The 11804-nt window shown below is 41.3% G+C and overlaps 1 protein-coding gene across 1 annotated transcript; it reads left to right on the forward strand.

Annotated features, from left to right (window-relative positions):
- The first annotated feature begins 2347 nt into the window (after window positions 1-2347).
- LOC123517986 (metastasis-associated protein MTA1-like) lies at window positions 2348-11382 on the forward strand. Its single transcript, XM_045278487.1, has 7 exons — window positions 2348-2428; window positions 2729-3065; window positions 3362-3568; window positions 3932-4042; window positions 4707-4724; window positions 8371-8638; window positions 8745-11382. Exons 1-7 carry the CDS (start codon window positions 2348-2350, stop codon window positions 8896-8898), a joined length of 1176 nt encoding a protein of 391 aa, XP_045134422.1. The 3' UTR covers window positions 8899-11382.
- The last annotated feature ends 422 nt before the right edge of the window (window positions 11383-11804 follow it).

Here is an 11804-nt window from a genome sequence, read left to right on the forward strand (position 1 = left end):
GAAACACCACACCCAGAGCACTAGACAATCCATCCCACAGCACCAAGTAGGACACAAGCAAGAGGCTGTCTTTGGTCTTGTGCTTTTGTTTCATGATTCCTCTTGTCAATTCCCTTCCATACTTTTGCATGTTATTGCTCGTCAGAGATAGAATAAAACAATTGTGTCTTGTGTTGTATTCACTTTTTGTTTATCACAGAATTTGGCTTATGATCTTATATTCTTTGACAATGTAATTCATATTCATGATGTTACAAATGAATGATGAGGAGGCTCGACTGTTACAGTGAGTCTTGCCTTATCTTAATTATATACAGCTTAAAATCCTTAAACCTAACCATATATTTTCTGTCCCTCACTGAACTCATTACATGCCTCCTTCCCTGTATACTCCAGTATTCCTTTGTCCCACAGCACTCACAAGTACACCCACTGAGCTGATGCTCTCTCCCTCCTGTGTAAATCACAGTATACCTCAGTGTCCCAAAGCACTCCACAGTATACCTACAGAGCCACCAGCTGAGCCACACTAGTTATTGCCTGTGGTGTTTGGCCTCGTGGCCTCTTACCCTCGTTTTATGGAAGGACATTTTTCAGTGCCACAGTTCCCAGCCCTCACCTCTGCCCTGGCACTTGTTCTCATTCCTATGAAAATACATTCCTCTTGCACTGGGTGGGCAGGGAGGATGGGAGGAAAGGTTTGTGGGTCTCCCTCCCCCTGACATCCCACACCCTATTCCCTCTCTCTCCAACCACCATTGTTGAACAGTGACTGTGGAAAACTAAAAGAAAAGAAAAGTGACAGTAACAATTTATTTTCTTCTGGGGAAGGTGAGGGGTAGGTGGGTGGGGTCCTGCACAGGTCATGTCTTCTCCAGACTTGGGGTGATGGCAGACCAATCAACACCCGTGTACAGGTTGTTATATTCTTATGATTTATGTTGTCTCGAAGCCTTTGTCTCATTCTAAAATATGAGACCTTGTTCTTCAACCCAGTGTTTGTTTTGTGGATTAGCTACAAGAACATATTTCTTATATTGCCATTGCTTTGTAATACTGAAGAGTTTTTATGCTTATTTGCAGATGTGTGATTCTGAAGTTTTGTTTATTATAACTCAAAAAAGGCAAAAGTTTGTGAGATACAGTTTGGAATCTGAAGGATTACCATTGGTAGGATTAATGGAAAATTGGGCAGTGACTATGATGGATCTGTAAGGGGAAGATAAGTTTTATTATTTTTTGGTTATTATCATGACTGGATAAGTGTTAGAGACTATACTGTTTGGATGTATGCATCAGTGGGGCTATGTATGGAATGTGGATATATGAATATGTTTCATTGAGCTTGGTGATGTGACTTGGTCACTTTACATTACTAAGTGGAGGCAAGGTGAGATAGGAGTGCTGAAATATTTTCTCCATGATGAGTTTTTTTTTTGTTGATTTGGGCTAGTTGTTTTGCTGGACTAAACTCAATATATTACTTATGAAACTTCAGACCATTGAGAATATAGCAGTAAAGACAGCTTATTTTGTGTGGCTGTGCATGTGTGGTTGCGTGTGTATGTGTGAATCTTTTTGTGTGCATTGTATTTATGGATGCAACACTAGTTGTTGGTGAGTAAGTTGGTACAAATTAAGTGTGGGTGTGGGCGTGTGTGTGTGTGTGTGTGTGTGTGTGTGTGTGTGTGTGTGTATACTGAAATTATAGTCACATGCTATGTATCAGAAAAGACAGGCTTGAATGGGAAGTGAGGAAAAAGTTGCAGATGAGGCTGAAGGCATGTTTAGGGTCAGCTGAGATTTACTACAGTCTGAGGGACAGATCTTGGAAATTGCAATTTATATTTTCATCAATTTGTTTTGTTTCTTTATTTTATTTTTACTTTTTTATTTATTTATTTATTTTTTTATGTTATATTCATTGCTATATATATATATATATATATATATATATATATATATATATATATATATATATATATATATATATATATATATATATATATATTTATTTATTTATTTATTTATTTATTTATTTATTTATTTATTTTATTTATTTATTTTTATTTATTTTTTTTTATTTATTATATTCTTTTATTTATTGTTTTACCTCTCTCTCTATATTGCATACTGAATTGGAATATTACTATTTGATATTTGATTGGTGGAGCACACTGTACAGTTATACTTTGTTTGGTGCTGGTGATGCTGGGTTGGTGTTGACTGAAGACAGTTTGGCAATTATCACTGCTGAGCTCATAGTATGAGCAGGCCTTAGTGATTTTCTAGGATTTTGGAACATGCTGGAAACTTGGTCATTTTTTTTATATTTCATACTCGTTACATGAAGAAAGCTAATGCAAAGCAAGACCAGACTCTGATGAGAACTTGTGCTACTGTTATGAAGTCCAAGTTCAATGTTGGTGTCAGTCTTTGGACCAGAAATAATCTTGTGACAAGCCATCAAGAAACATATTGATTCAGCACTTCAAGACATCACTCTCAGGACTTCTTAAAAGAAACAAAGACAAGCCTGCCACCAGGGTTATCATGTCATAGAAACTGACAAGATTGTTTGGAAGTGTGTAGTTGAAAAAATGAAAGGGAAACCCTGTATAATTCATTGGTGTGACAGTTCTACTGAAATCAGTAATGTCGTGAGTGTTCCAGCAACACATGCAACATCCAGAACCCAGAACTGTGTGTGGAAGTGATGAATAGTTAGGAGTTGGCGCTGTCTTGTGCCAGGAGTAAGAGAGTGCGTTTTTGCTTTCCAGAACGACTGCACAGTGGTGGCAGTCGTTCGCAGCGGTGTAATGTGGGCGGGTGTGGCCGGGAGTACAAGACTCGCTCCCAGTTAATACGCCATGCGGCCCAGGCCCACGGGGTGGCCCTCCGAGCTGGCTCTCCACGGCCCATCATGAAAACTCGAGCGGCCATCATGGTCCACTCCAGCCTGCAGATACGCGTGATGCGGCGGCTGTGTCACGACCTGATCCAGCCCAGGAAGGCGGGCCGCAACCCCACCTGGCCCTTGAACCCTGCCGTTATCCGGCAGGAGTGTAAGTTCCCTCCTACACAGCCTTCTACTTCACAGTATTTACTGGAAAGCCTTCCTGAGGTCTCTAGTGTAAGATAGCGTGCTAGCTTAGAAACTGGAATATTGTCAACAGTGCATTATATAGAAGTAAACCTTTCTCAGCTAGCGGTGATGAGGCAGCTCATACTGTGCAGCTTAGCTCTAACCAGGGTGTAGGTGCAGTTTGTGCTGTACAGTTAAGACCTAACTTGGGTTTAGGTGAGTGTACTGTGTGCTGGGAAGAGCAACAACAACACTCACAGCTGGGTGACGTTTCAGGTTTGCTGCGCATGGGTGGGAAAACCTTTGATGATTATGCTTACCTGGTGAAGCGAGGGACGGGGCGGCGACGTGGCCAAGTGTCTCAGGTGTCAGTCCGCTTAGGTCAGAAGAGCGCGGCTTGTCCAGCCTGGATGCTCCCCACCGACAAGTCGCTTCTCCCCAAACAGCCCCACATTGAATTCCCTAAACCTCCCAAGGGACCAGGTTGGTTTTTGTCTTGTCACACTCACGGGGGTTGGTGTCAACACTGACCAGAGCCTCACCTCAAGTTGTGCTCCCCATGTTCTATTTGAGATCACAATCAGCAGCTGTCACTTTGTTACTATGGTGGTTGGAAAGAGAGAAAGAGAGAGAGAGAGAGGCAGAGGTCCTTCAAGGTTCCAAGTTGAATCTTGTCATTCCCTGATCCTTCTCCCTCACTTGCATTTCCTGTCATATCTTGGCTGTAGCTTGAAGGGCTTCTGCTTGTTCATCATTTTCGAAGTGACATTGACATTGCATTCCTTTGCCTTGCTGCATAATATGATTTGGTCTGCATTACTTACTTATACGTTGTTGTTATTACAGATGGAAGTCTCATCTACACACCTGTGCCCAACAAAGACCTGCCAGTGGTCAACAACACTTCCCCTCCTCTTATGAGACGCCGCACCTATGAAGAAATCAATGGCATGGATGGTGAGTGTGCTCCTTCTTCATCACCCATCCCTTATTAAATTGACTCCATCCCTGTCCTTCCTGGAGACGGGTCTCTTTACCCCTTCCCTCCCTGTTTTCTGTGTCCCCTGGTATACCCACTCACCCTCTTCCAACTGAGCTGTGGCTATGAGTAAGGAGCAGCCTCACTGTTATTATGAGGATTTTAGAATTCGCACTGAGTTCTGGAACATTTCATCATGCAAATCTGTTTTTAGTCTCAACACCAAATTTTGTGTTGTGCTGCTCACAAGACTGTCCATAGTGGATAGATACTTGCAAGAATTTCTCATTTCTCTAATAATGTGTATTCAGAGATTAAAGCTGCTGTAATATACAGTTGTACAGCTATATTTCCAATGATTCTTGTGCTAAATTGTTTTGAGTAAATCATGCTTACTATTATTCATTAGTATCTAACAAAGCAATTTGGTCCACATTCCTTGTCCACATGCTCTTCCTTCTCCTTAACTCTTCCTCAACACACTTCAAATGGTTTTGAGACTATATCATGACTTCTCTTTCTTTATTTTGTGGAAGTCTTGTCATGAATATTGAGTCTTAATAATGAGACATACAGTTTTAGAGCTGTAGTTGAAGGAGTCCCTCATACAAGCATTGTAATTGTTACATTTTCCTGTTCTAGAGAGCGAATTGGAAGAAGGTGGGTGAGTTTATATCTCCTTTTATTTGTTCAGGCATCCTAGGTTTCAAAGTAGGAAAAGTGAGAGAGTGTTACTTTGGTGGTTGTGTTGCAAAAAAATCTCAGTTCTTGTCATGTAATGTTGTAGCGTGATAGTGCTAGTCATTCACAGCCACTTTAGTTTTAATCATTGGGTAATGGTTCATTTAAGCACAGATATTTATAGTTTTATGTTATTTGTAAATTAGATATTCAATAAGTTAACTTTTCTGTTTAATTTTATATTATGGTTGAGTTTGACAATGAATATAGGTAAACTACGTTGTGAATTTTCTTCAATAAAAAATTTTCCTCAAGTTATAGTACCATGGGGGAGGGTGTATTAATTTTGTTTATGTTTTTCAAAGTTGCTGGGATGTAGTGTAAAATGTTCATAAGGTTTATAAGTGTTTTCAAAGGTAATGCATGTCTTGAAGAATAAGAGAAAAACTACTTTACTCTGATTTTGCTTCGAGAATGAGATGTGTTTTTGAATAGAAGAGTTGAAGATACAGTTGTTGGTCAGTGCTGAAGACAGTATAGACCATAATTACCTAACAGATTGTTATGGTCTTCCTGGTGGCTCTCACAACTAAACCCTTGTGTTGCAGAATGATGTTTTGTTGTTACAAGGGTTTTCAAGGTGTATGTTTGCCTGCCTTAAAGATGACAGTGCATCTAATATTTGTACCCTTAATCTTTCATAATTGTGTGTCTCTTTTTTTCTGTGTTGCATTAGCTATTAATGAATGACTTTAATGTTGTAGACAGATTTATGATTTACTGTTGTGTTGATTTGATGTGTTGTGTTGCATAATTATGTATGGCTGCAAGTGTTTGGCTGACAGGTTATTGTAATGCTGACTAGTGGGTGACCTTGAATAGTTAATAGTCGTGCAATGGAAACGGATGAAGGAAAAACAATATATGACAGGCATCTTTACCCTACATCTTTTTATCAGGTTAACATTACCCATAAAAGTGGGTAGTTAAGATTGGCACTTCCATATATTATTTTATATACTTGTCTTAACTTCTATGGGGAAGGGGGAGAGATTTTTTACACAGGAGGGAGATCAGCCAAAGGCAACAGAATATTAGAAAAAAAGGCCCACTGGAACTGCAGGATCCCTAAAAGATTTGAAGGAATTAGCCAAAAGGCAGGAATAAATGTCTTGAAATCTCCCTCTTAAAAGAAGTCAAAGTCGAGAAGATGAAAATACAGAAGCAGGTAGGGAGTTCCAGAGTTTACCAGTGAAAGCTATGAATGATTGAGAATACTGGTTAACTCTTGTATTAGAGAGTTAGAAAGAATAGGGATGAGAGGAAGAAACCCTTGTACAACAAAGCTGCAGGAGGAGGGGAGGCATGCAGTTAGCATGAAAATAGTGATAAAAGATAGAGATGCAACATTTTAGCAGTGAGAAAGAGACTGAAGACAGTCAGTCAGAGGAAAGGAGTTTATAAGATGAAAAGCTTTTGATTCCACCTTGTCTAATAAAGCTGTATAAGAGGAAACACCTCTCCCCAAAATGTGCAAAGAGTACTCCATATAAGGACAGATTAGGTCCTTGTACAAAATTAGCAGTTGGAGGGGCGAGAAAAATTGGCAGAGACACCGCAGAACACCTAACTTCATAGAAGCTGTTTTAGCAAGAGGTGAGATTTGAAGTTTCCAGTTAAGATTATGAGCAAAGGACAGACCAAAGATGTTCAATGTGGAAGAGGGAAACAGTTGAGTGTCACTGAAGTGATGGAAGCTATACTGGCGATCAGATAGAAGATTGTGAAGTGACGGATGTTTAAGAATTTTCGTATTGAGGATAGATTAAAAAAACTTAAGACAAGCAAGAAATTAAAGCTATAGGACGGTAGTTTGAGGGATTTGAACAGTCACCCTTTTTAGGAACAGGCTGAATGTAGGCAAACTTCCAGCAAGAAGGAAAGGTTAAAGTCTATAGGCATAGTTAAAAGAGTTTGGTCTGGCAAGGTGCAAGCATTGAAGCACAGTTTTTGGGAACAATAGGAGGGACCCTGTCAGGTCCATAAGGGTTTAGGCCAGAGAGGCCATGGAAAACATCATTACGAAGAATTTTGATGGCAGACATGAAATAGTCAGAGGGAGGAGGAGAGGGAGAGACAAGCCCAGAATCATCCAAGGTGGAGTTTTTTTTAGCAAAGGTTTGAGAGAAGAGTTCAGCTTTAGAGATGGATGAGATGGCAGTGGTGCCATCAGGATGAAATAAAGGAGGGAAAGATGAAGAAGTAAAGTTATTGGAGATGTTTTTGGCGAGATGCCAGAAGTCACCAGGGAGTTTGAGTTTGAAAGATTTTGACATTTTCTATTTATGAAGGAGTGTTTGGCAAACTGAAGAACAGAGTTGGCATGATTCCAGGCAGAAATATAAAGTGCATGAGATTCAGGATATGAAAGGCTCAAGTACCTTTTGTGGGCAACCTCTCTATCATATATAGCACAAGAACAGGCTGTGTTAAATCAAGGTTTAGAAGGTTTAGGTTGAGAATGAAGTAAAATATACAACATTAGATGAAGATATGAGAAAAGAAAGGACAGTTGGTTGGGCTTGGTGTTGCTAGAGTGCAGGAGATGGAGTGGAAGTTAGTGGTATGACAAAAGAAAGCAGGGAAGAATTTCTTGCATATCTGTGATGTCTTTCTTAATTTTATGCAAGAAAAATTTTATGCTTCTATTGAAATAATATTTGTATAGAATATGAAATGAGTTACTGTTGCTTATGAGAAGTGCCAAGGCTATTGATAATGACCAAGAAAATCTTTTATAAGTGAGTATATCTATGATGTGGTGACAATCAACTTATTTGAAGATTTAGGTTCATAGGGAAATTAAATAGAAAATGTTGGCATGTCACTTCCTTGTCAGATAGAGGCTTCTGGCAGCAAGAACAGCAGTTTTGCCATCCTCTTGTATGTTTGCTTGCATATGTGTCATTCACTTCCAGTTGTTTGCTGGTTATCCAGTCAGTTGTTCCATTATAAGAAGAACTCTGAGCTCATATTGACCAATCTGAGACCACTCACACACCAGGACAGTAAGGTTACAACCCCCTCGGGTTACATCCCCTTCCTACTTCCTGCTAGGTGAACAGGGGCTACATATTAAGAGGTGCACCAATTTGCCTCGTTGTATGCAGGCCTTCTTGGCTCTGAGCTGAGTATGCTAACCACTATTCTATGTGGTGTATAATTGTGTGTGTGTGTGTGTGTGTGTAAAGGGGGATGTATAGCCATGAAAAAATTGAAGTAGCATAAACAAAGCACACAATGACATCTAATAGATTGTTCTGTTGGATGTTGCCCATCATTTCACTGTAGAATGCAGATATTGAAAGTTTTGGGAGTAGTTTTAAAGTTCCAGTGTTTTGGCCAAGTGGTGACACCTCACATGCCTGCATTGCTTGTGACTGGTGGCATTGTATGCATTCTGATAGGGAATCAGGGTGGTGGCATTGTATGTTTCTGATAGAGAGTCAGGGTAGAGGTGAGGCTATTTTGTCCTTGTGGTGTGATGATGGCAGGCAGGATGAGTAAAGGGTAGCCAGGCAGCTGAAGTGGACTCATGACCAGCGCCAGTGTGATCCTCCCCCAGGACTTCCTCCAACCAAACGGCAGAAAGAGATGGAGGGCAGCGACTCAATACACCTGGGCCAGCTGGGGGTGGTGCCTCCTCCAGGATTGACAGTCACTCCAGTGGGTGTCAATGGGGGTCCAGGGGTACCCACACCTCCCTTGGGAGCCCCCAACACCCCAAGCCGGGCCAAAATAGCCACAGTGTCTCGCGTGGGGGGCCGTCCACGTATCATCTCATGGATGGACGCCCCTGATGATGTATACTTCTACGCCACTGACACCACCAAGTATGTGTATGAGTATGTCTTTAGGAGACTAGTGTTGATCTTGAGTTTGTACGAATGAAATATGCTTGCCAATGTGAGCCTGAGTGCTAACTTTGTGTTCTTGCAGGAAACTGCGTAAAAGCCTTGCCACCAATGACCTGAAGCGGGCAGCGCGTCGGCCCTGGAAAAAGATCCAGGAAGATTCAGCCATGGTGGCAGCAGCAGCAATGGCAATGGCAGTGGCTGCCCCAACAGTAGCCAGCCCTCATTTTGTTGAATGATGCCAGAAGACTGAGACCTCCACCCCCCTGTCCCCCCCAAGGTGCCCTGAGCCCACCAGCTGAGCCCTGCCTCCTTGATGGCTGGCAGGGGGGTGCCTGGGCCTCCCCAGCAGGATGAGGCTCCTGGGAGCTTCACTACCTGGATTGAGAGACTGAGTGGTGACAGGCTAATGAGGAGCCCGGGCACTTGTTTGGTGGGACTCTATGATGGAAGAATCAAAGTTCAAAACCCTCTTATAAGTGTTATGAGAGACAGTGTGTGCTGGAGGCTCAGAGGCTCCAGCAGGATGAAGGATCTTTAGACTAGTGAGCTTGGCTGGCCCACAGGACCCAGCTGGCTGCCCCTGAGCGGGTGGCCACAGACATGATCTGAATACACTGCCGCAGGTTGTCGAGGGCGAGGAGCGCTAGCAGCGGCCAGGTGGACCAAGGGTGAAAAGCACACGAGTTTATTTATAGAATCTTTGAAGCAACTCTTAAACTAAGTGCTTTTTAGTGAAACTGTTGAAAAGGTGAATTGTGTAAGTAATGCTGGTTGAAGTGTATTTAACAGTTGAGAGTTGTACAGAAATGGTAAAGGTCCGTGTCTCCCATGACAATGAAGGTGTGGGAGAGAGAGAGAATGCTTGCAGGAGAGGTGAGGGCTAGCCTTGGTGCCGGCGCTGGTCACTGACCCCCCTCACCACCACCCAAAGTTCAAAGTGAAGTAACATCTAGAACAACAGCAACAGCAAAAAAGCAACAGCATAAACCTAAAGAGTCAGCACCCAGACTATTTTTTATCCAGACTTTGTGTAAATATGGTTGCCGCATGTTCATCCAGAAATTTTCAGTGATTCGTAGTGATATTAGCCATAATTTGTGTACTTTGTATTCTGTCCAACTCCAAGATTTTCCGCACCAATTAAAAATTTCTGTTCTGGATTTTTTTTTTTTTTTTTTTTTTTTTTTTTTTAATATATATATCTTTGGAGTGTGTTCCCATCCATTATCATCCCAACCATTGCCCCATCAAGACCTGTTCTTAAAAATGCCGAGGAACTTGTGCCCCCAGCAGAGAGGTTCTTTTCAGGTTCCAGCGAACCTTGCAAAAAGAAAACGCATCCTCTCATCACATCTCTGTTCGTTTCATTTTTATCATCTGTACTCCTTTTGCATCATCCATCCATCCACATCATTAGTATTTGAACTTGTCTTATCTTTCTCTTTCTCTATCATTCTCTTTCACTCTCTCCCTTTTTCTCCCTCCATCTCATGTCCCATTAGCTGTTTGTTACCTTTGCTGGATTCCTCAATAGGTCTGAGTTCATGTCTACCCAATAATTATGTTGAAACAGGCGACCAATGCTCCCCCCTTTCATCCCACTGAGAAATACGACCAATGCCAATTGCCATTTACTCATCATTTTCATAATCATCATTGATTATTCTATATATGTGTAAATTTACAGTTTGATTGGATTGATAATTTTTCATCATCCCTCACAAATGTCTTAAATGAAAATTTCTTGAGATATGTTATTGCTTTAGGATTGTTGCCTTCTCCCTTCCATTCTTTTCTCTTTTTCTTTTACTTCCACTAGAATATTCAACGTCTCTCATTCTTATCCCGTCCCTCCACATGCAAGGTATCTGTATGCGCACAATTGTTCTTACATGATTGATAACTTCAAGAATCTCGTAAGATTTTAAACATTTTTTTAATGCTAAATTGAAGATAACTGGTATGGGTGGAGCTAAACAGTGTGTGTGAGAGTGTGTGTGAGGTTAAAATTGTACTGGCTGGCCCTGTCATATGTTAAAGGGGACAGCAGCAATATGTTGTGTGCATATGTACACCTGCTTGCTGTCTGGCTAGGACTTTACTACCACTGTCTTTGTAAGCTTGCAGGAATGTGTGTGTGTGTGTGAGAGAGAGAGAGAGAGAGAGAGAGAGAGAGAGAGAGAGAGAGGGTGCCTCGACCTTGTGACAATGCAGGTCTATTGTGGGAGCTGCCAAAGTTGCCTGGAGAAAAGGAAGATCATGTCATTGTGGTTGTTGTCCTGTCATCCCTGCCGTTGATTGTGTTGAAGAGGAGAGCGGTCTCAAGGAAACCACTGTGTGTGTGTGTGTGTGTGTGTGTGTGTGTGTGTGTGTGTGTGTGTGTGTGTGTGTGTGTGTGTGTGATGGATCCCTACCATTGCCTTCACCACCATCACCTGTACTGCCCAGTCCTCCCTCCACCACCCTGAAGAACAAAGGGGTGGGGCTGGTGAAGAAAACAAGACCCAACACCCATCCTCTGCTGCCACCTGAGGCCTCTGTCAGGAATCAAGAGACACTTGGTCATTTTTATTTTTATTGTTATTTAATTTATTCATTTTTACTATTATTTTCTTGATGCTGGTTTTTTAAAATAATTATTATTTATATTTATATTTTTTTGTTCTGTACTTAGTTCATTCATTCATTCAGCCCTCTACAATACATAGATAGACTTTGTACTTTTGGATTTTCACTTATACCTGCTAGTTATATATGTGTGTTTGTGTGCGTGTGTCTTATGGGTGCATACTTATTTGTAGCACTTGTGGCGTGCCCTAAGTATTAATGTGTGTAAAGGCATAGTCATAGTCGAAGAACATTTGCCTATCAAGCATCTTGTTCAACATATTCCATTAATTGCATGTCCTCAGCTGACACTGCTTACTAACCAGTCAACTGATCAATTATCAGCAGCTCAGATCACATAATACTGGAAAAAAAAAAAAAAAAAACGTATGTTGATGGCAAATTTCATTTGATTAGGTTCTTGACTATGTTATGCACTAGTATTGTGATGGTCTGATGAATTTCTCTCTCTCTCTCTCTCTCTCTCTCTCTCTCTCTCTCTCTCTCTCTCTCTCTCTCTCTCTCTCTCTCTCTC

Source organism: Portunus trituberculatus, chromosome 43 (genome assembly GCF_017591435.1).
Source record: "Portunus trituberculatus isolate SZX2019 chromosome 43, ASM1759143v1, whole genome shotgun sequence".
Lineage (NCBI taxonomy): Eukaryota > Metazoa > Arthropoda > Malacostraca > Decapoda > Portunidae > Portunus > Portunus trituberculatus.

Coding starts and splice junctions, on each gene's coding strand:
- LOC123517986 (XM_045278487.1), top strand. CDS start 2,348: ATGAAGAAAGCTAATGCAAAGCAAGACCAGACTCTGATGAGAACTTGT. Junction 2,429..2,728: donor AGTCCAAGTTCAATGTTGGT/GTCAGTCTTTGG, acceptor ATGAATAGTTAG/GAGTTGGCGCTGTCTTGTGC. Junction 8,639..8,744: donor TACGCCACTGACACCACCAA/GTATGTGTATGA, acceptor GTGTTCTTGCAG/GAAACTGCGTAAAAGCCTTG.